Source organism: Bombus vosnesenskii, unplaced genomic scaffold, assembly GCF_011952255.1.
Source record: "Bombus vosnesenskii isolate JDL3184/JDL3185 unplaced genomic scaffold, Bvos_JDL3184-5_v1.1 scf7180000013355, whole genome shotgun sequence".
Classification (NCBI taxonomy): Eukaryota; Metazoa; Arthropoda; class Insecta; order Hymenoptera; family Apidae; genus Bombus; species Bombus vosnesenskii.
Genome location: NW_022882990.1, coordinates 109,417 through 135,317, shown reverse-complemented (window position 1 = coordinate 135,317; position 25,901 = coordinate 109,417). Strand labels below are relative to the sequence as shown.

General features: G+C 32.5%; 1 protein-coding gene across 1 annotated transcript in view; it reads right to left on the bottom strand.

The window, feature by feature from the left end:
- The window catches only part of LOC117237033, a 72,963-nt gene extending 48,142 nt beyond the window's left edge, over positions 1 to 24,821 (bottom strand). Inside the window, exon 1 of the mRNA XM_033500617.1 lies at positions 24,508 to 24,821. Coding sequence (XP_033356508.1) covers positions 24,508 to 24,530 — 23 coding nt within the window. The 5' untranslated portion in view covers positions 24,531 to 24,821. The remainder of the gene's footprint in view (positions 1 to 24,507) is intronic.
- Between the last annotated feature and the right edge of the window lie 1,080 nt (positions 24,822 to 25,901).

Here is a 25,901-nt window from a genome sequence, read left to right as displayed (position 1 = left end):
AAATGTCATTACCTGTACCTATGTCATTGAATTTGAATAAATACCATCACCTAAATTTTAAATCCTCATACTGGAATGGAATAATAATAAGGTAAAAGTGACTTTACAACGTATTAAAAAACTTATATGATTTAGCAGCGAAGAAGATATAGCAATTACAACTAATTAAAGAAATACTGCATTTACATCCTACTACTTTCTTTGAGATATACAGTGACAACGAGACGTACTTGCAGCGTTACTTTCCAATGAAGTGTTTCTTTATCAGGTTCTACATTTCACTTCCACGGTTTCAAATCTTTATAACCACATAAAGGTACTATTGCATAATACGAAATTTAACAAACTGAGGCCTAATTACTTAATACGTAAATGCTACAATAAACAAAATAGTATGCAAATATCTTTTTATAATCATCGCGGAATAATAATTATGTCTCTGTACTCGGATACGGAGGTTTTATCGCACATCGCCGCGTAGTTTACAAAACAACCAGCATCTTAGAAGGTGAGGAAATACAAAAGAAAAGAACGACTCTCGCTTTCTAATGGAGAACTATCGAATGGCAATCGGTATCGTTTTATATAGAACGTTGGTATCGTGAGAGAATCGTAACGATGTTCGTTTAAGGGCCACGTTTTCGATGCGTAACGAACACGGTGCTCGGCATTTACGAGCTACCAGAAACGATAACGGCCTGGTACCAGCCAGGTAGATACGAGGTTATTTTCTTTGCTGGATACGAGACACGAGTACGCGCACGAATACCGGTGATTCAGTGTCAGTGGGTCAACGGAAACTGGAGAAATCTTTCTCCTCGACTACGCACGTGCCTCTCTTTCAAGAATCTCACATTTTGTGAGGATACGGTGTGGACATCCCTCGTCGTTCGAAGAATCAATGTCAGACAAGACCTACAGACGAATATCTATCTGTTCGATGGTTCATGCATCTCTGAACGCGTCTAGATAAATCCACTTTTCTCTTTCACTCTCTTTCTCTCTCTCTCTTTCACACACACAAATACACACCTTGTTCCACTCGTTTTCTTCTGCTTTCATTTTCCTGCTTCTTCCCCCTTTCTTTTTTTTTGGACTTGATCTTATTGGACGATTCAGCCGTACTTGTTACTTTCACGTTCCCTGGAACGATGAGAAGTGAACGTGCCTGCTGACCAATCGCCAATTTTAGAGTCGTACGTTTGACTTAGAAAGGGGATATTCAGAAGCGACCAGAGTTGCAGTTTAGTTTTCTTCGTGGTTTCGTTAGAAAGCCACGATATGATTTTTAATTGCTCTTCCTGTTCGGTGTAAATGATATAAATTCGACTAAAATAATTAGAGAGGCGATATATGGTCGAGATGCTTCGCGATCTACATGCTTTTAACGAGCTTCCGCCTTCTGTCTTTTTCCACGTACGTTATAAGTCGCCAAGAAATTCATTGAATCAAAATATCGAGAAATTTTGTTCGTTCGTTGATAGTGATTTTTTCGAATAAAATATTTACTATGCGCAAGTAGTTTCCTCGACGTATCGGGTATTTAATCAAAATCATTTCCACGTGATTCTATATGCCTCTTTTAAAAACAGTTTAGCTTAAATATTCTAAAAATATCGTAAAAGTCGTTGGTTATATCGGAATTCGAAAATTCTCCAAATGCTCTCTTTAAAGTTCCCCTATTTGAAAATAATATATCAATTAACATCTTAGCGATAATTTGTTACAAATTATTATCAAAAGTACAAAAAATATAAAATGATCAGATTTCTGTTTCGTTAATGAAACGTTTCTTCGAAATAAGAAATCTTTCATCGAAAATCTATATTATAAAAATAAGTCTATTTTACAAACAGATAGGTTAAATTCAGCTATTATTAATAAAAATCCGAATATGAAAGAGCTGTTTAAATTTTCAAAGATCTATGTTTCAATCTTCACCCTTGAATAATTAATTAATATGTGACTGTTCCAAAGCCTTTGCTGTTTCAAAAAAATTATTTAATATCACCACCTTGAATCGTATACCGAATATTTAGAAACTAATTAATTTGTTTGTCTTTTCCTAATCAGAAATTTCCTTGGTCATAGATCCAAGATCAAAGAAGGTAATCCTGATTGTAATTAAATTGCAATTCAATTTGTTCTTCAATGTCAATTTCTTCGAAAATAAAAAACTCGATATTCTCACTCCCTTAACTAATTACTCAAAATTATTGATACGATACAAAAGAAACTATAGCGCGATATAAATAATACGTACTCTATATAATACAAAACTTTATAGCATACTTTATAGCCTTTAATATAGATTAGCATAAACTAAACTTTGATTGAACAAAATATTCCTTAACCTATTCGCCAAATACTACAAATCAGCAAATTCTCAAACAACTTTCCTTCACTGACTCGATTAAACATTTAGGCATCTAACGGTGCTAATGAATGCCGGGAATGAATCAAAGCGTTAAGAAATTCTGTTGGAAGAGGCGTGATTTGTGCGCGAAAAACGTCGGTTGCACTATGGTTTTGTGCTAGTTTCATTGTCTCAACATTCGCCTTGCACAATATAAGGCCGCGCGACCTTGTTGCTTCTTTCCCTGGCCGGTTCGTAAGAGAGAAGGTGAGCTTCGATGCTGAAAACGTGCTCGGAGGAAAAAGAAGGGCGGCCTGGTGAATGAGCATAGCCGAGCGAGGGTCGACCGTTTCCCCGGGCTATCAACGAGGAATAAAATCGACGCTGTCAAGGAGGAAGTGTCCGCGGGTGAAAGTGCTTCTGGGACGTTCGTCGAGAGCGGTCCGACACGTTTGCCCACGAGGAAAACGGCTCCGTGTCGGATGACACGGACACGTCTTTCCACGTTGCAATCGAAGGTCACCATGACCACGATAATCCAGTCGAATTCCAATTTCGACAGCATATCGGTGAAATTCGCCAGATCCAATCTATTGTTGGGTGGATGCACGTGAAACCTTGTTTGCGCAAGTGATTAATCTTATTGTAGTAGATTTATAGAAATTATTGAGCATGTTGGTATTTCAAAATTCATCGAGCGCTACTGTGGAGTTTCTTCCTTTCGAAACAGTTTATTAATCTCTCACGTTTATATACGTGGATATACGACTTATTTTTTTGTTATTAAATTTAATATTAAACATTTTAATAGCAAGATCATTGAAAGAGATTATTAGCATCATCATTCAGCACTTAAAATAAGCTTGCTAAAATAAAATTTTCTGATGTTTCTCCAAAGCGTCGTGTGTCGCAATTAATGTATATTTAATCAAAGTAATTTCCGTGTGAGTCAAGCGTCGAATAGTGGTAAAATAAATAGTTTACTTTTGTCATCAATCATAGATTATTTTATTTTCATTATTTGTCGATAGCATTTTCTTGCGTTTCAGTTGATTTTTCAATGAAAAGTTGTCGGTCATATACTTTTACGCCTAAGGTTGAACTAACGTTTACACGATCTTTCGTAAATATTAAATTTATGTCTCCAATCGGTTTAGATATATTTACTTCAAATTAATTTCTATATAAAAAATTACACAAATTCCCTAATATCGTTATAACATCGCTATCGACCGCTATTACAATGGAAGCTCTAATATTTAATATTTCTACTGATATCTTCAACAATTTTTAAATGTTTGATACTTGCGTTGTTAATCTCTTTAGTATTCGATGCATATTTCATAAATATCTTTCTTTATCGTAGTTAATAATACCTAATGTATAGATGATAGAACAACATCTAGTTGGTGGTATTACCTTGTTAAATTTAAGAAGTGGAGAAATTTAACGCACACCTCGACGTCTAATTAAACAATCTTTCAATTTAAGAATCGAGTAACAATTATTATCGTAATCTTCTTCAAAAATCTTCAAGGCCTCCAAACTCTTCAAAAAAGATGTCTCTTTGATTTTAAATGATACTTTCCTGTTAAACGATACGTTGCCTCTCTTGTTAACTAACTAGTCCGCGCAACCTCTTAATTAAATTTAACTATGCAGGATGAATAGGTGGATAATTTAAGTAGAGAGATTACGATCTTAATTATTTTTAAAAAATTTATCTTTAATCTAAATGTATGTAGCACACGTAATCTCGTATGGCGTATCATCGTATAGCTTCTACCAGAATATCTGTAGGTATTTAAATTATGATGCTATATATTTCTCTGAACTTTTAGGTGATCTTACAAACATTCTGAACAAGCAAATAAAAGTGAAAGTGATGAGATCAAAAATTCAGCATATTCGTTAATTTTTATGTAACCGACTGTCACCTGCGACTTTTTAAGTACTGTTTTACGATTCCCAAGGATATCAATTTTTATTATGCAACAAGATAAACGGGTAAAATTATTTACTAAACATTTAAAAAACGAAGAAAACAAAATACCTTTACCAAATACCAAATACCAAAATACCAAAAAATCTGTTCTTTTTGATATTCTAACCGTTTTCCCACTATATTCTGTTCCAGTGCAAAACGCAAAAGAAGAAGAAAAGTAGAAGAAGAAGAAGCAGAAGAAGAAAAAGAAGAGGAAAATACAAAATATGTTCAAACATGCCTTCAAGAATCTTTATGTCGAGAAATAAAAACAAAATTTTTTAAAATAAACGTATTATATATACATATTTTATTATTACGTTGATTTGAAAAAATTATGTTATATATTTCTTTTTATTCTCATTCATTATAATATATACCAATGTTTTATAGAATATAATACTGTCGTTTGAAAATAAATTATTAAGCATGGAAGCAAGTTATTAATACTCTTTGATTCTCAATGTTTGATCTGTAAACAACAATATGACATATGTGATTCCCATTTTTAATGGCATACGTACCTTGAGAGTTAAAAATAAATTGTATCCGTAATTCGTAATTCATTCAAATAAAATGCAAATGAATTCAAATTACGAATATACGTAGCTGCAATTAATACATTATCGTTACGTTAAAACAATCAGCACAGATTACTCATTGGGTTTCTCTTTGCACGTAATAATTCCACGTTTCGATATCAACGATCAAAGGTATCGAGCAAACTAGTCCCGTTGAACAATAGATCGGATTATCGACCTATACAATCAGATAGTTTCAGTACGTGCAATTTTTTAATCTCAGCCAATTGTGTATTACATTTAAGCTCTGTACATAGCGGCGACATTTAAACGGAATAAATTATCAGCCACGTAATAGCAGAAAGGTATACATTGAGAAAGAAAAAGAAAAGTGTGTCTTACTGTTTGTTTAATATTAAATACCTTTGAAATAAAACGACGTTTAGTATAAGCACAATCCTAAGTATAGAAGGAAATGATTGCATAAAAGAATTAAGGAATTCTATAAGAAGGAAATGAGATATCGTTTCTTAGTGTTTTAAAAAAATGAGAAGAGCAAATATCGAAATTTTACAGGCAAATTTTATAAGTTTTGCACGAAGTAAAATATCATTTTTTTGAAGTATAGTAATTTGACATGTGTAGATTTTTTAAATGTAATTTATATAGTTCACTTACAGTTTTATATTTTACTTCTTATTTTTAGAAACTGAAGAAAACAAAATTCGAAGTGTGAGAAAAGCAAATCGTTTTATAAATTCGGTACGAATTAAGATATTATAATTTCTTAAAAATACAGTAATTTCATATGTTGTATGTATAAAGTTGTGTATTTATTGTTCATTACTTGGAAAATATAAAGGAATCGAATTTACGTAATATAATAACTAAATTTTTTTTTTAATATTATGCAAATTTATTGGAAAATCTTTAATCGTGAAAACATCCTGCAACGCATTTAAAAAATTTTGCATGAAGGTAGATATTATAATTTTCTAGAATTACCATAATTTGATATCCTGCATTTACAAATCTGTGCGTTTATTTGTTGTTATTTCGAAAAAATAAACCTGTACATTTTATAAATGCAAACATACCAAATTTCTATATTTCTAATAAACTACATTTTTTCACGCCTCACATTTTATAGTGAGTTACACAATCAAATTACGATTTCAAAAATCACGATTTCGCAGTTTCAAATTAAATCCACATTTATATGTTAAATATTGAAAATGTTTCTTCATATACAATTGAAGAATTATCAAGTAAGAACTATATTATATCAAAAATATTTATATATAGCATAGAAAAATATTTTTAGAGAAATTTTGTAATTTCTATTTTAAGAAACTTTTCTTTTGACTGGCGGTGAGTCTATCGTAATATTGACAAAACAGAGTACCGAAGAAAAAAAATCGAAATTGTCATGAAGATGCGAAGAAGAAAGAGAAAGATTGTCGTTAAAAGTCGCTCTCCTTGACTTCATCATCTTTGACATCGTTATCCTCGTTACGCACGCTTCTTACCGTAATCACACAAGATACAGGTGTGACAATAATTTACGTAACTTTTCTCGCGCTTCTTCGCGGCATAATTCACCGGAGTCATTGGTCTTTAAAATTAATTGCTTTCTGATCGCTGAAACTTAGATCATCGTAGTATGGATATTAACTATCATATACCGTAATATACTGCTTGGTTATATAGAAAGTTATATTGCTCGCGTATCTAAATATTTTAAGTTTGATATTTCATTTCCTTATTATCGCGCTATTATATTTTATTACTTTATTATTTTGTGTGTACCAAGTAATTTATGTCTGATATTTATTAATCGCTGATTTTTAGATCAGAGTCAGGAAGTGTAATTTATTATGAGTATTTTGTTCTCACGAGTAAATGAAATCCTGGTTACAGAAGGTTAAGTTCGAGGTAATAACCAGTTAAACATATCCAATGTATAAAGTATATTAAGGTAAAATATAATTGCAAAATATAATAATAGATTAATTATAAATCAATGTAATTCAGTCAGTTAATTAAGTTGTTTAATATGTTAATTCGATAACTGGAAAATGACATAAATTAATCTCGACTTTTAAGTATATTTTTAAATTTTGTGTTGTATGAATTTCAAATTGGCAACATATATACATATATACAAATATATATAGATATACATACGTCTATTTCTTATTTCTGACAGTTTCCAACACGAACGATACCGAAGTTTTTAAATATTTTCTTTCGCTACATGTGAATATCACAGAATAGACTTGTTTAAACGATAACAGAAGTAACTTATTATCTCTGCATTGATGTAACTGTAATCACATAATTTACATTTGTGTTCATCGTTGTATAATATTCAGTTATCATCCTAACGTACTTGTCAATCTACGTCTTCCGTTTCTTGTTTCTATCTTTTTTAACGGACAATTTTTGATCTCTTATCTTCAATTCCACGCCTCCTTCTTGTTTCGCTCTACTATTTATTCAACAAGTACAATACTATTGAAATTTATACTTGATTTCTTGTTTGAGTCTGAATAAGAATATATTAGCCTCGAAAGAGGACTACTTCTAGGTGTATGTGTGCATAATTACACTGTTCCACAAGTAACATGCGAGTTACTTTCTCTCTCGAAACTACGAGCTACGAAGTATTTACTCTCTTCCCATTGATATACTTCAACACGCGCTCTTCGAAAGCAAGGGATTGCAACGCATAAAAAAAGGTAGTTACACATCCAGCAGCGGAGAATAGCGAATCGCGTATATAATTGTGATCCATTTAATAGTATCAGAGTAAACTCTGCTTTCTCTCTAACGAAACACATTGGTACGCTTCGATTTTCAAATTAATGTGATTATTTTAATGAAATCCGGATGTCCGTATACAAGAACCGTGGAGGATTAGAAATTGGTAGAAACGTTGGCACAATTGAATATTTACGGAATAGCGTGGTTAAGTTTCTCCGGAAGTCGAAATTGGAGGAAATTGTCTATTGTATACAAGTGGATGAATGCAAATTCTACGATTTCGGAAATAGAAAATCTTGATCGATTAATTTGTTGACATAGTGTAGTATAGTAAACGAAGTGTTTATAGTTGAGTTTATAGTGTTTATAGTTTATAGTTAAGTGTTTAAATAGTTGAGAATGTTTAAAGAGATATTTTGAAGAAATATGTACATTGAGTTGTCAATGTTACATAAGTCTTAATTTAGAATATTATTTTGGTAAACGATTGTTATACTCTTAGATGAATTCGTATTTGTACTGGTGCAGAAGCAATTTTTCCAATTTATTAATGCCAAATATGTTCTGGTTGTATTTAGTCTAACAAAAAAAAAAAAAAACAATTCGAATAAATAAAACAAAATATGTATAAATCTGAAAGATGACGAATAAATATATCGAAGTATCACATTTTTTAGCTTATAGATTTTTTTATTCACCCTGCTGTAATTTGAATTCTATTTTTCAAACATCAATAAACTTCTTAAATTTGGGGAAAATATGATGGAGTCGTTGTTAATATATATGATCTCTTGTTTTAATTCTGTGTAAAAATTTTTCTTGAAACATTATAAATCCTTTCATTTGTTGGGACGTCATCAGAGTAAAATTAAGGAATTAAGAGTTTGAAATATAATTTCAAGGATTAAGTCTAAATTCAAAGAACACTGTAAATAATCGCAACGTTTTATCACGGATGTCTGTTCGCGGTGACAATACCTTTTCATGGCAGTGACCTATCACGATTTATGATAAAAAATGTTTTGTTGCGAGTCGAGAACTATACGATAGATCGAAATTGTTATAAAGCGTGAGAATCAGTTACAATTTCGTAACAATTAATTAATTTTCGATGATTGTGTATGCACTGGCTAACGAAAATATTTGTAACGCTTATCATAGAAAAATGTTATCCACGCGTATATCGTGTATGTTTTGAAACAAAAATTTTGAAGTTTCATTAGTATGGTAATGAAACACGACTGTCATGATTACATTGATAAAATTTGAAACCAATTTATATAGAAAATTTATGTAGAAGTTACGAGATATTTGCCAAAAAATTAATGAAAAATTATTTAACAAAACACGAGCCCGCAGTATAAATTGTAGGTAATCTTAAGTATACAACAAATATTAAAGGTGATTCCACTGAATGTTGACGGTTACTAACAATATGATAATTGACTGGTTAAATACTTTTATCATATCTCCAAAATGTACACGCGTGTTAAATGTGTTGTAATTCCTATATATGTATATTTTCAGAGTTATTTCAAGTTTTACTAATATAGTCATAATAGTCGAATCTTATTACAGCGCTAATGGAATTTTAAAATGTTTCCTATAACACACACGATATAATTATAAAAAGTGCTTACAAGTACGAATACTTTTATGAGTCACTATACAAATACCTTGGGAATAATATTCAATGATAGTCACTCTGTGTATACAACTGTAGTATACACTATACGCTATACGCTATATTAGTAAGCGCATTAAAAAGAAAAAGATAAAATTATTTCTGACACAAAATGAAAATTCGGCTATATAGACCTCATAAATACCTTATAGTTCAAAATTCAAAATTTTCATCCTATCATAAGGTTAAAAAGAATGTGCTACTTTCAGTGATTTCATTTTTTCGCTATAGCAATGTCGGCTCGCAGCTATCGTGCAATATGATTATGCAGGTCGTTAACATTAAAGTACGATAAGATATTGAAAGAAAAAAACAAGCATGAGAAGAGCTTCAGTGCGGAGATTTAACTGTCACGAATAACGGGCATAACAAAATTTTAGTATACGATGAGGAAGAAACTGATATATTCTATTGATTCAAAATGATACTCGAGGTTCGTTATGATAATGGAAAAATGTATCTGACGAATGCATCTAAAATATATCCAGATTTTCTTAGTTTTACTGTACGTATTGTACGTGAATGTGTAAACTGTTAGGTATCACAGATAGTAGAAGGAAACAAAAAGATTGTACAGAAAAAATGACGTAATGTCACTTTTTTTTCACGCACTGACAGCACTGACCTTTTGCCTTATGATCTAATTTGTTACTTAGAAATGCATCATGATAATTATGAATCATTCATATTTGTTAATATGTGCGTTATCTCAAACAAAAACTTGTTTCATCTCCATGCACGTGTCGACGAAAATATCTTCCTGAATCATCTGTTCAAAAAAAATGACGAACACATTTAATTAATTCAAGGAAAGTTTGAATAAAGTTTTTATTTAAACAAGTCGTATCTGCTAGTCACACGGATTGCTCTTTTTTATTATTTTTTTTTAAGAACAATAATATTTTTTAAAGCAATGCTCTGTTGCGAAACATCAATCTTCGTCCTACTATTTGCATCTAATTTCGTCTATGCAGATTAAAATTTAAGTTTTTAATTAGAAACATATTACATGCTAATTTTCGTTGAAAGGAAGCCTTTCGCGTGATAAATGTTAATGTAATGTAAATTTTATTTCACATGAAGTCATTTCCTAATCACATGAAATACAGATGAAAAGATAACTATGTCATACAGGGACAAGAAAAATATTATGTTCGCTTCGTATGACTTCACTTTCAATATTACCGATATTTTACACTCTGATATAGTACCGGGATAGATAATCGTGATAATGTTCATACAAATTGATGGTTAACGCTACAACAGTCTGTAACGTGTACCTGTATATTCTATGTATGGATGATTAAAGTTAAAAAGATATGCCGACAAAAAGTATATTTATTATGTTATTATTGTTTTATAATATAATATTATTTCCGGTAATTACGAAGTCAAGAATTTGGAGTTCTTATTACTTTAATAGATTTGATAGTTCTAGTCTTAAGACTCTGAGTGTGTATCTATGCCAGTACTTTCATGTTCGTATTTCATTCGCTTCTGACGTGTCTCGTTTGCTTTCTGCATCACGCAATGCTATGCAGGTTTCAATTTGAGACATGACAGTTTCAACCCGCAACAAAGATGTTGTGTCTTTACGACTGTGTGAGAGAAGCATGTATTATGTAGAACAAATCACATCTATTCCTTCTGCCATCTATTATCTCATTTCTACCACGTTATACAAGGCATCCAGAGAAAAACGTATCTGCTTATCTCAGACGAAACAGGAGCGTCTATCTATATATTTTACGTGAAATTATTCAAATTTCCAAAAATGCGTCATTGTAAGTTGCGATTCCTAAGAAATATTAATCAATTTAATGGAATTAATTAATGTCATTAAAGTCGGTTATTTTGATCAACTACACGGAAGTTAAGCTGATCGAAGTTAATTGTTTTATTCTTGAAGAATTGCTAACTATGCATCCTAGCATTAAAATTGTGGAATCTTCACTTAATAGGATAGAACATTTTTGCTCCTAAATAGTTCATATATTCATTTATGATAGCGAATGTTGAGAAGCTGATTTGTAATAAAAATACTTTATAACAGTGGACTTTGTTAGTATCGGTTTTACGTGGCTCTCAACACAATGATACAGATACAGTCAAACGATATTCAAGCGAACGGACCAAATTTATAAACGCACAAGGAGCGTGAGAACTTCGTCTCGCGATTTCGAGCTATTTGGTCAAAGACATCGAATCGACGTTGGAAAAACACGAAGTGTTGTCAAATTTATAGGAACATGATCGCGTACGGATTATTTCGCCGATCCGAATCGATCGATATAGTTTTCATCGACAACGGTACACTAACCATAGTTCATCCACGCTAGATTTTACCGACAACAATGATCGACGATATAAACGTTTTAACACGTTGACCGCCACGACACCCGTATTCGGGTGTCAGCAAAGTTTCTGGTCCGGCCACGTAACCCATATTCGGGTGACTACTTGCGAAGGATCGTCGTAGGTATTTGGAAAGATATTCCATAATAATAAATTGTTAATTAACAATTAATTGTAATAATAGTTGAATTGTTATAAAATAAAAATACGAAAATGGTTTATTAAAAAAGTTATTTAGAATGTAAAACTTTAAAGCATTCTATACATAGCCGAGATTGGTCGGGACAATTTGGACAATAAGTTGTTGTTTTCTTCAAATTCTTTTGTGCCTTTCTTCGGTCCATTCGACGTCTTTTATTTGCATAACGTAGTTTCCACGCGCGTCTAATGCTTCTTCCGAAATCGTTTTTCCGAACGGCGATATTATGCCGGCTCCGTCGAAGACAAGGATTTTTTGTATTTTCAGACAACCCGAATAATTTTGCAACTAATAATCGTCTAAATATTCTAATATTTATATTTTTCCTTGTTGCAATTTTGTAAACCGTCAAAACGTTTGCAACATAAATTCCCAGAAAGAATCGAATGCCAAGTTTTCTGTACCATTTGAGTCCTTTTCTAATTGTGGTGGCATAAGAAACCATTTGGTCGAAATAATCTATACCACACTTTCCTTCGTTATATACAACAACAGCTAGTGGTTTTAACGTTGCGAACAAACGAAACGAAAGATCATTCTTGAGACCACCACTGGAGCGACTCGCATTACTAAAATATCGATGGGAGCACCTAGCAGAGAACGCTTGGTACTGCTGTACGCGTGGCCTGACGGAGATTTCTTTGAAAACACGCGTGCCAGTCAACGTGTTAATAAGGCATACTGTGTTTTATGGATAGCAGCGAGTGGTAGAGTCGTCAGCGTTGCTCGCTCGCCAGGAGAATTATAATCTAAATTAATACAAATTCAGAGGGAGGGCGTGATCTTCGACGAAAACGTCTTCTTTTCGTACGCTCGCGCGGCAAATTGATATTCGTTTCGACTAGATTTTTTCGAGCGAGCGGAGCGAACGAGCATCGCCTACGTATGTACGTTAAATCAATGCTGCACGTGTTATACGGGCGAAAATGGAACGCAAACTGATACAATACTAGAAACTAAATGCGTACTTTGGCCGAGCTCGCTGTAACCAGTTGGTTAAACTCTATGTCGGTCACTGTTGTTGTCGGTCAAAGCTGATGTCGGTGAAGTCTAGTATCGGTGAAGTTTAGCGTCGATGAATTGTCGGTGAAAACAGTGTCGGCCAAATGATACGGACCTAACGTGATTACTTGGCTACGCTGTTGTCGCGACTAACGAAATACGCGCTATTCTGTGAAATGATTAACGAGCTACATATCACGGAAAGCTACTTTCCGCAGGCATGTAATCTAACCGTGACCGCGCCAGTGTTCATTGACTCGTCAGTTCCGTTCGACAAGCTGTAATTTTTTCGTTTTGCCGTTGAGTCGTTTGAAAATTTCCTGTCGCGGCCGCCGGTGAAACTGAGGACGTGCGCCTCTGCAACAGAGACAACGCGAAGGACGTTGCACTCCCGTAAGGATACCTGTGTTTACAACCGTAGTGGATTTACGGTAGAACGAACACGTGCATTATTAGATTACTAATCGTCGTAACGTTCGTCATCTGGGACGATAACCGTAACACAGACTCGCGGAATACACTTGATAACGTTCAATTTCTTAAAATTGCACTCATATATTCAGATATGTATCTCGTATACGTATAGTTCGAAGAGAACCACCAGGCTTAAAATATAGGACAGGCTATGAGTCAATTATTTTGGGCGACCTTCTATCTTATGTGCATTTCTTTAATCTTTCTAACTCTTTTGTCAAGTATCGTTCACATTAACATTGCGATATTTATAGGCACGAACTTTTCGTAAAATTACGTTTTCTATGGCGTTAAAATGGCACGAGTCAAGTTGAAAATTACCGTAAATTGCAGTAGAACGATCAAGATTAAAATATGAAAGGAGACTATGCATTTGAATTAGTTCACCTTACAGAAAGATTTTTATCTAAAAATTCTGAATATATGACTCTACTTTGTCGAATGTCGTTTAAATTACCATTGTGACGTACGATTGTTTCCTAAACTTGCATTCACGTAGCTCTACAATAGAACGATCAGGTTCGTAGAAGAGGTCATGGGTTTCGACTATTTTAAGAAGTTTTATATGTCAAGATTTCAAAGGAAGACTTTCATTAAGATCTTTCTAATCGTTTTGTTCAATTATAATCTACGAACTTCGCCTAAAATTACATCCTTATAGTGTTAGGTTCAAAGTAAAGGACGGGCCACGAGAATTTTGATTATATTAAAAAATCTTTTACCCTAAAATTCTGTAGTGTCGTTTGGACCAATTCATTACTTTAAGATTTTTTAGAACACATTTGAGTAATTTTCTAAACCGTGTCTAAACCATATGATGGATTTCTGCCGAAAAAGTGCTCGTGCGATGATGGGGGATGATTTCGCACTTGGCAAAAAAGGTGAAGTATTCGAACAGTGTATGTAATTTATGCCCGATGGTCCTTAAGCTTAAGCTTAAGATAGTGTTAAAATGAAACTTCATTACGAATGCAATCTGTCGTTGTTGCATTTGAACCATAATCTGTACGACGACTGTGGCTCAATATCACAATATAAGTAGTTAATACTATTACATGCGAATAAGGCCACGGATTTTCATATTAAAATCATGGCATGAAATTGGGCAGTTTGCTTTATGGTAGTTCCTCTGAAGAAAGCATTTAAAAAGGACTGAATGTGCAAAGTATTATCATCGAAGGAATGAAAAGTTGCCAGTAGGAAACAATACGGATGGCGATAAGAATGAGACAAATATTATAAATAAGAAATAATCCTTCAAGATATTAAGCAAATAATATAACAAAGTATGTAATCTCTTTAGAAGGAATAACAGAAAAACTAGTTTCTAATAAAAGATTCTCGACTGAAGCAAAAAATAATTTTAGCATTTTGTTGGTGCATTTTATTTTATTATGATGTTCGAAAACAATTCGGGATCATAAACTCGTATGTACTTATTAGCCTGTAATTAAGAAGAAATTAAGAACTTTATTTTTTTTTTTTTTTTTTTTGTATAATATTTTATGTAGTACATAGAGCTTATAGCGCGGAAAGAGAATAGTTTGTAAATAAGTCTGATAATAATATATTTGTACAGATGTATCTGTTTCTTGAAACTTACAATTTAAAAAGAATTGGACTTTCCCTATAATAAATTATTATTAGGAAAATTTTGATAATGTATACGATACACAACTTAGTTAGATCCATTATTTGAATGATAAATTTCAATTAATACTAATGAGCGAGTTAAATTTTCAGTAACAATCGTATAAACAAAATTATTTGGAATTACTGAGAATTAATTTCAATTATAATAACAACGATTTGTTCTTGAAGTCAGTCAAAATAAATAAGTTGATCGCGTCACCTGAAAAATACCGCAACATTCCTAGAGCATGTTAATCGAGGAATTTGAAGAATCTCATTTAAAACTAATTCCTTTCACTTCAATACATCTTGTATATTCCGCACTTCGTAAAGAATGATTAATACAAAACAACGGATTTATGAGCAAGTAAAAACTGCATAAAACGCTTCCTATTACACATCATAGCTAACTTTGGTGCTGCAGTATTGAAGAAGCAATGTAAAAATTAAAAAACTGCGTAATTATCGTTTCTTTATAGTCTTATATGGTAATAAGAATTATACTATAACGTGCTACAATGTAATTTTAGTTACGTTTGGTCGCTCTTTCTTTTAGTCACTCTTAAATTTTAAGAACAAATGCACACAAATTTGTTACTATTTTGAGCTTTTCTTTTATTTCCACGCGTGCACGCGGTTTTATAATGTCATATGTATCTTTTCACTCTTAATTTTTGATTTTATTCTCTGACATGTTTGCTTTCGCGCCACGTTTCGCGCCAAACGTTTCGCGCCATGCGCCAAATTAAACTGCCTATCGAAACTAGAAGATAAAAATAGAAATTAATATATCGTTACTTAATTTTCTTTACTTATGTTTGTATTATTAATCCTATCTCAATAAATTTTTGTGTACCCTTACTTTTAGTTCACGACATATAATTTTAATTTACATTCTACATTTTACGCATTAATTGTCATTAGTGGCCGTTAAAATTAAGTAATTTAATCCAAAATTAATTTTAGAGTATTATGCTTTGTAATAATAATAGTAACTATTGTGGTGATCTATGATAATACACAGTTTAAAAATACTTTTGGAGGCACTTTAACCATAACTTCATTTTTATAAAAATACCTATATTACAGCGATACAATATATACAATTAATTTCCTTTCATTATTTTTTAGGAAACTTAAATTTAATCGCTGTTCTTAACATTTTTCGGTAGAACGCACGTGATAAGTAAAATGAGATTCGGAACTTTTGCACGAGAATGGCAAAGATTTCACTGTACGTGCACGCATGATTTCTATAAATCTTTACTTTTACGCTTACTTTCTATCAATGGAAAACTCTTGCAGATATGTTATTTATATAATATATCGTTCGTGTTAAACGAGCTAGAAACACGTATCAAAATGGAGTGGAAGATAGTATATTTTTACATTGTGCGTGTGAAAGCGTGCTTCTCTTATGTCCACGATGCCTGTAGAAATACCTACTTAAGACTATTAACAGCATGTATGCCTCTGAGACGTTCCAAATAACTGAACTAATCAAACAAAAAGCTTAAAATACTATTACTAATGGAAATATTTCACTTTCATGAATTAATATTTGACTAAGAAACACTTGGTGTTATTTTTATTCTGTTTCTGTGTTTTAAAAAGTACTTAATTCAAGTACTTAATTTAATAATTAATATTTGTTTCGTTTTTAATATTAATTAGTAATATTTAGTCTGTGTAACACTAGTTTATAAGTAATTACTATTTAGTAATTAGTTAGTACTAATATTATTGGTTCATTTTCGTTTTCCTCTTTTTACTTGTTAGATAAGGAAAACTATTTCGAGTAATAGTTTTTCAGTAAACTCACTAGTTCCTGCCATTCTATTTATATTACCTCCAAGCACTGGTTTGTAGCTTTAATTTTTCCCGTTTGCCACATTCTAAACGATTTCGTATATGCATGTCTTCAGTCTATATTTTCCAAAATGAGCCAACAATTTGGAGTAAAAGATTTCGATTCCTACGCCTCAGATTTTTGCACAGTAGCGTATATGGATTATTAAAAAAAGAAAACGCAATGTTTAATCTACACTGAAATGAAATACCAGAAATAACAATTACCATAGTGATGATAATAAAGGTAACGATGTATGAAATAATGAGCTTCTATATTTTACATAATGCATACTAAACGTTGCGAAACACAATCGCTCAAGCTTGGAACATAATTAGAGACATCCAGTGGAGTTCGTTGTAGCGCTTAAATCATATACCTTATAAAAATTTCGATACACTTTCAAAATTAATATTTAACGCTTCTTCGATAAAATTACAAATTATTCAAGCTAGAACGTACAAATTGTTACCGAATTATAGAAATGAAAAATTACATAAGAAATAATTATTCTGTCGTGAAAGTTTTCGTAGTTTTGGCAAGCTGGTTTTGCTGAAAGCTATATAGGAATATTCAAATTTTTATATAAAATCTTATGTATCTAGATTTCATTAAATATTGATTTAAATTTTTACGATTCGTAAACTTTTACTGATAACTTTTACTGTTGTAATACATTCACTTCGCGGAACTATAATGTTTTACAAATTTCATGGCATTTTTCTATAATTATTACGTATGGCTCATTTAATATCACACTTGTCGGTATCCAACAAAACTGCGTGAAGGTTGCTAATTACATGTAATTGTCTACGATCAATGGCTCGTATCTAAAATATAACAACGTAATTATATTTACAAAACACATTTATTTAAATATGTAAATTATTACAAAATATTAGTATATTTCAATTATAGAACGTTTACTTTTTATCTTCATAATTATTCGTATTTTTTACCATAGTGTATCATACAGATTATGTCCTTCAAAGTGAGAGATCAATATCTTCTCAATAAGGAAGCAATGAATGGGATACCGTAATTGAAAGGATTAAAGGTTGTCGGCTACGGTAAGATGACAAAAAACTATGCAACACATTAATTCGATCCATTTAATGAAAAATTGTATGCTTTAATGTACACTGTACACTATCATTTCGCTATAAATCACGAGTCTAATACTATCGACTATGTAATTGCGTAATTCGATCATGAAAAGGAAAATGATTCTCGATATAAATAAGTAGAATAGCTAACCGAAAAAGTGTTTATTAATTTTTGAGTTACAGGAAAATTTCTGTAATGCTTATAAAATGGAATCTATGTTACTAATCACGAAATGAATTCCCCATAGAAAAATATAAACTAGTATCACTAGTATAAGGACATTTCAATTCTAACAAAAATGAAACAAAGCTCTAAAAATAAATTGTTTCGCGTATTGATGCTAAACTTCGTTATTATAATATTATAAAATAATATAAAATAATAAAAAAGCATCTGTTAGAATTATAAAAAGTCTAAAGTAAATTGTGTATGACAAATATAAATTCAAATTCTTGAAGTTTCATAAAAAAGAAGCTGTGAAATATATGCTTTACGACGTTTAATAAAATATTTATTGCTAAATCAATGCTAAATATTGCTAAATTAATAAAATATTTATTGCTAAATCAAACTCATTAAACATATTCGGTAATTTAGTGAATTTTAACTGCTTTCGTTAATAGGCATACTTTTCTTACTCACCGTGTTCTCCACGGCTGATTCTGGAATTTTTCTTCGTATATTCGTATAATTTATCTCTCGGAAACTCTCGTGATTCAAGTCGCAGTAATTCTCAGTAACAAGAGAATCCTCTTTATTCAATTAAATCGTTACTACTTTTACGATCCATAGAATGTATTTTTACGTAAATGCATGTAGCTATAAACACATCGAAATTCACTTTATCGGATAGTTCTCTATCGCAAATAGTTTCACACCAATTAATCTAAATATTCGATAAGAATACTGTTAAATACAATTATTTACTTGAATAATGTTACAAAATTCAGCGAAGTAAACGTTTCTTCAGTACGTACACGTGTAAATACCACAAAAGTGCACTTGTTTCTAAATGATCAACTAGATCTTAAAGTCTAGTGGCTTGTGTTTCTGAAATAAGCAATTTTTTTAAATATATACGCGATGTTCCGTAACTGGTGGTACAAGGGATACAGGATGATCCCTACGAGGAAAAATAAGTTAGAAATATGGAATAAAATTTTTTCATAAAATGCTTTCTTTTAGAGAAAAATAAATTTGAGATCGTATCGTATGCCTGACCAGTTCTTAACATTTAAGCGTTCAAACTTTATTTTCTAGAAAATTGACAGCTTAAATGGACAAAATTTATTCTCACATTTTTTATTTATTTTCGTATATGTAATAATCTCCAGCTGACTCTTTAGTCATGCTTAGTCTGCACTTAGACAAGTTTAAGTATACTTAATAACTTTTCAAACTTGATTTTCTCAAAAACGAAGCGTCATATAAAAAAATTCCATATTTTTCATTTATTTTTTTCACATAGAATCACGCTGTACCCAATTATATCATCACAGACAAGCGTGTACAATTTAAAATCTTTTCATTTACATATTAAAAGTATTAATAATTATGCCTTGATTATCATCCTAAAATTAAAAAATTTTTTTATTGTTTCAAATAATATAATTAAAAGTATGTCAAAAAATTACCATAGAGAATAAGATGACCGCGAGTAAAATCCAAAGTATTTTTAAATTAATATTCAAATATTAATGTTCATCGTTAATTACTTTAATGTAATTTAATTTTACATTAAGTACTTTTCAAAATTTAATCGCACATATGAAAAAAATATTCTTGACATTCTTTGAAATTCTTTAAACGTATAAATAATCCGTAAAGTAATTTTTATGGTGATCTAACTTAAACAATTTTTTCGAGCATATTTCAAACGTTACATGTATGTAACAAAAATATCATCTTTATTTTTTAGCAATTCGTTATTTAGAGTCGCAAATTTGGCAAGGAAAGCTATTGTACATGAATTATTATATCGTTTTGTATAAAATAAAAGCCTAGGTATTATAAGATCAAATATAAAATTCACCTGTTGCGAGAATTCGTTCGAGTCTGACCTATAGCGACTCATACTACTTGCACTGGAAGCTCTACATACTTCAATGCGCAGAACTTTACGACAATCGATCGCTCCTACCATTTATGGAAGATTTTATCAACGCACTATAAAATTTGCAACTTACGTTATATCTTAAACAATAGCTTCATAATAACGGTTAACTACTAAGAATATAAAGAAGGATTACGTAGCGTGTATAGGCGATTAAACGGTTCAATTACAACGATCGATCAGTGATAATCACGAGGAAAATCGATTCATGATTCCTTCGACATTTAACGTCAGATAGTTTACTGGAAATTTAACAAGACAACAGCTCATTTGAAATGACGCGTTTTCGTTTCTATCGTCTTTTGTTGAATCAAGTGAAAAGTGTTCATGTCGTTAAAACTTACTCTTGCTTTAGCAAATACATCGTAATTACGTTTGTGTGATGCAAATCTATTGTTGGGAAAATTTTGTAACTAACACTTGTCAATCCTTAAGGATTACGTACAATGAATTACTTATAATTTTAATAATTATGAACGTAATTCCTATTTTATTATTTGGCTTATGTCCTTTGATTTTCAATTAAAAAATTAAGTAAATGTGACAGTAATATACAGATTCGAGATAGTAAAGTAAGTTAAAAATTAATATTTGGTATAATTAGTATTCTATTTTCTACTATGAATATATTTACATTGTTAAGACATTCTACAAAATGTTAAGTACATCTGTCTGTCGTTTTCACACTTTTTTACATCGTTTATCGAAATATTAATTTTTATCTACTCTAACGTTATTTATTTTATTTCAGCGACACTATTCATACCTGATAAGAAATCACGAATATAGTATCGTAAAACGCGAACTTAGTTCATAGAAATCAATGTTCTTTAGTTCATGAAAAATACACTTCAGTGTACGATCGTTTACTCAATAAACGTTATGCATAAGTTAAGTAAGAACATATGATTCACGCTGCCATATAGATGCATCGTCTGAACGGTTTCTCCACACTAATTACAACGTTACGATATTTTCTCCTTATTTACGTTTCTACTCTTCATTCTATTTTAATAACTCACGTTTGAAAATGTGAAATATTTCCTGATATATTTTAATAAAATAAAAATCCGAACAAATACGCTAGAGTAGGATTCGGAAAAATAGTTTGTGCATAAGTGGAGTTCACATATAATGGAAATTCACTGATTCACCCCTCCGCCTATGATTTTCTTTTCATATAGTAGGAATTCACGATCAGATAAATGGAACCAGGAATTCATTTAATCGCATTAAATAAAATTTTGCTTTTAGAAACAGAACTTAGATATCATCTTTTCAACACTGATTATATGTATATTTAAGACCACTATTCGTATTATATACTAATTTTTCACTAAAAGATGTATTTTCAATTTTTTCACTTAAAGGATTACAACGAATATCTTGCTACTTTTATGTACATTTTCAAATTGATTCAAGATTGATTTCAAATCTTATCGATATAATTAGGATAGTCGTGTCTCGGTACAGTGTTAGTGGAATTTTACAAGGTTTCGTATTACGAACATTATATATCCGTAAAAATTTGTTGTGATAATATATGTTCGAATACTTTGATGAACGTATATAGTTACGATTATCATAAAAGAAATAAATCTATTACGAATCTACTTGCTTTTAATTTTGGAATTGAAATACGTCTTAAAAATAATCAGGTATCCGGATACTTTTAAACTTAGCGTAAGCCACAGTTTCTCTTGATAGAGCCAGTTTGACAACCGAAACTGTTCCGTTATGCGGGTCGTATCATTCCGGTAATCACCAATATAACACAACAATTGCTACACATCGTCGTATCATTACAATAAAATGATTCCCCTTTACCCAGCAAACGACTCATCTTTATCAGCAACGTTCTATCTGTGCTACTAAACAGCAGGAGGGTCAAGAAGCGTGATTCGTGACTCGAAAATTTGAAAAACGTATCCGTCGACTTTCACTGTTGAACGTCCACTTCCTGTCCCGTCGACGAATTTACGATCGATTCTGATTCCCTGCACGCGCTCGCAACGAGCACACACAATCGACAGAAATGACTCGCGATGCTTGGTATCCGCAACGGTACAACATACGGGATTACCATGAGAAATCTGACATTTCTATATCGCGTACACACTGAACGCCCACGCGTTACTTAACTCGTTACGTTGATACACGTCAGATCTTAGGCAACCGAGCACAATTAAAGATACACGCAACGAGCCTCCGTCGAGGATTCACCGTGCATCAGCCTTCGAAGCCGAGACCCTATTCCAGTCAGACTTCGTTCAGTTCGACTGTGTCTCTCCTTATTAGACTCGAACACGTACACACACTGGTGTTGTGCAAAAGTCAGCCTGTATGTGTTTGCCGGTCTTCTGATCACGACGAAATATTTTTGGTGGACTGTTTTTTAGGCCATGGATTATGTAAATGAATTTTTAGATAGTTTTTGCCTCGCGTTAGTCGTTTCGTGTTTAAATCTCCGTTTAAGTCTGTGATACTGGGATTACCGGAATCAAAATTAGCAATTCGGCATTTTTCAGGCAACTTTTGCAGATTCATAGTGACTTATTTTTTGGCATTCTTTCGAACGATTCTTTATAAAATATGTGGATATTTGTTTTTCCTTCTACATTATATTCTTCCATGTTCCTTTCATCTTAACTTTTTCGACACAAGTTTTATATTTCTTGGTTAAGAATCCATAGCACTTGTATGAAATTGCATAGAATATTCAAAATACTTATAGAATTGTATTAGAAACTACTTCTGAGCAAAGATCTTTATCTTTCGTATTTACGGTAAGAAATTACAGATATAAAATCCGGCTACAGAATGCTACAGAGGTAGAGCTAGAAGGGATAAATAACGCAATAATGCACAATACGTATAAAATTGTCTAAAATGAGTCAGGAACGGAAAGAAAGTTAAAAATGTGAAAAATGGGAATCAGCTGTTTGAAGTATTGAGGAGAAAATGATAGAAAATGCTGAACAAGTTTATTAAAAAGTTATTCGGCAACTTTCTCAGAAGAACAGCCGCTTCTGAGAAGGCAAAAGGAGGTCATATAAAATATCGATTTATTTATAAATATATTTTGAGCTAATTCGTGGACAAAATGCTTTGTTTAAAGTAACAAGTCAATCTCAGAAATATCATTGAGTGTTGCTAAATTCAGTCATAAAATAAGAAAACACTTTCTCTTGGTAAATGTGATATTACATTTGCATGATATTTCATAAATAATTTGATTGCAAATTATATCTGTTAGAGAATGCTTCAGTTTTTCAATTGGGAATAATAAAAATAGGAATCTCAAAAATATTCTTGGACATTAATCGTTTTGTTTTGCTATTTTTGAACTGTAAATATTTATGTAAAAAGCTGTAAATATAAATTTATAAATAAAAATACTAGAATAAATGAATACGCATTCTCTAAAGTAATATTTCATGATTTTCTTTCTTTTTTATTATTATTATTAAACATTTCTATTATCTTCATTATATATTTCTATTTCTGTTGTTTCAAATTTTGTAATAATCTAAAGTTGTTAGATACATCCCTGCTAAAATATTTAACCCTTAATTACTTCTTTTGAAAGCGAATATATGTCATTTCAATATTGGTCAGAAAAAGATACAAAGTAAGTGCCAAAATGCCAAATTTTTTATTTGAATCACTTTCGTAATTCTCCACGTATTCTACGTGGAACAAACGTCGCGGATCAACCCTTCGTCTCGCAATTTCTTTAAGCAACATATTTCCTTAGTGGCTGTCAGAATACATATAAGAAAGACTCACTGAAGTCCCTGACAGAGGATAGGTACGGTAGTATTATCATACTATTAAGATAGCGGGTTTTTGAAAGTAAAAGCCTATTGCACAAGCGTAACGTGTAATGTATGATAGCTTACTGAATGCAATGTTTAAAATTATCTATACAAAGTTCAATATATAATTTCGATCGAAATAAAATAATAATTTAGACTAAAAATTGTTGGCAGTCATTATATACTTTGATATCTTATTGCATAAAGAGCATTAAAATGTTATATGCAATCTATATTCGACAATTGTCAGTCCTTTAAATTTACCTACTAAAATTCATGTTTCTAACAATTTATTTTCGTCGTATTCGGACCATTGTCTGCATCATTATGAGCGGCTTGCGAGGTATTCCAAGGGGTTAAGTCTTCGGATCGTTATATTGATCATACTACTGAATTCTTTCAAAAGAAGGCAATTAATTTCGTCGAAATCAATTGTTTCCCAAGACAATAAGTCAAAAATTCAAAATCTCTCACAGCGATATTTGCAAAATACGCGTTTCAACGATAACAAAAAGAAAATGCCTTGCCAGTTACTAATTCCTTCCAAACCCATTGACTCTAGCTCCTAGTTGACCTTATAACCATACTCTATAGCATCCAACAAGACCAGAGTAGTTACTCCGAAGGAACAAGTGAAGAATCCTTACCTGAACGAATCGAATCTGCCCATGTTCAATTGAGCACGGTGCACGGTACCCTGATAAGATTTCTTTGTCTCGATACTGTCGAAGTGATCACAATTTTCCCAGAGAGGTCACGCGTGTCCACAGGCCTGATTTAGCTTTTTACCCAAAGACCGGCAAAGAGACGAACGTACCGATGTAACGACTAAGCGAAAAACACTTTCTTCTTCTCAGGCTTTAGCACCAGTCGTGCTTCGTGCACGACATCGAACCACGCGACGGTCCGGCGGATACTGAGCTCTCAGGGCCTGCGATAGCCTCTTCACACGGACGAGTGAAAGCGAGAGGTGCCGCGAGAGGCACCAGCGAAGACCGACGAGTCACGAGTTCGAACAGGAAAGAGGAAGACGGAGGATCGTGTAGTTGAGCGAGAAAGCGAGTTACTTCAGTCACGTGAAAAGAAGGAAAACCTTACGAGCTAGCAGGTGGAGGATAAGAGAAGCAGTCAAGAGGATAGACGTTCTCTGTGGAAGCGCGAGGACGATGGTCCTCCTGGTTACGTACATACATCCAACGAGGAGGACTGATTGAAGCGAGCAAGAAAGCACGACGCTGCAATTACGCTCCGAGAGGGAAGAAGAACGTACTTACAGGGACTTGAGGTGGAGGACGAAGGAAAATACACGCGAAGAAAGGACGAAGAAACGATGACGCTGGGAGATGGAGGAGAAGAAGGATCGAACGATCGGTCGGTGGTTGTTAGAACGCTGCCTGTTGTTGCCTCTTCTCTTACATGCAACTCGATAGACCGATTTAAGCGACAGAGAAAGCACCACGTTACCGGTCATGTGAGAAACGGGAGGCATTTATGGATGAACCGTAGGCTGACGTGGGACGGAACGAGTGGAACCCGACAAGGACGAGCAGAGGAGTCCGGGGGAACCTCTCGTCACGTGCTAAGAAGAAAACGGAGCCGAACAGAACGAGTTGCAACGACAGGGAGTGGAACGACGGCGAAAGCACCACGCGGAAGGAACCTACTGATACGCGCCGGGTTCACCCGCTTTTCAGACAGATTCAATCTCGGCGATGACTCTCACGCGCAAGCTGACCGATCTGTTCCTCGGTTTCTCTCGTCGCGATGCTCCTAACAAATGTGATATATGCTTCTTTCCTTCTTATATGTGAAATATATAAAATGAAATATATATATAAAATGTATGAAATATGGCTTAAGTTTAGTTGCTCCCTAGGCCATCCATGGGAGGTTCCTATTTTTGAAAACTGCGAATCGAATGCGAGTATACTTAAAAATCGGAGATAATCAAAGAGCTGTAATAATCTATAGCATTCACATTTTGGTGAATTTCGTTTTATTCCTTTTGCGCTATTCGATACTTCAAATTATATATCTTAAT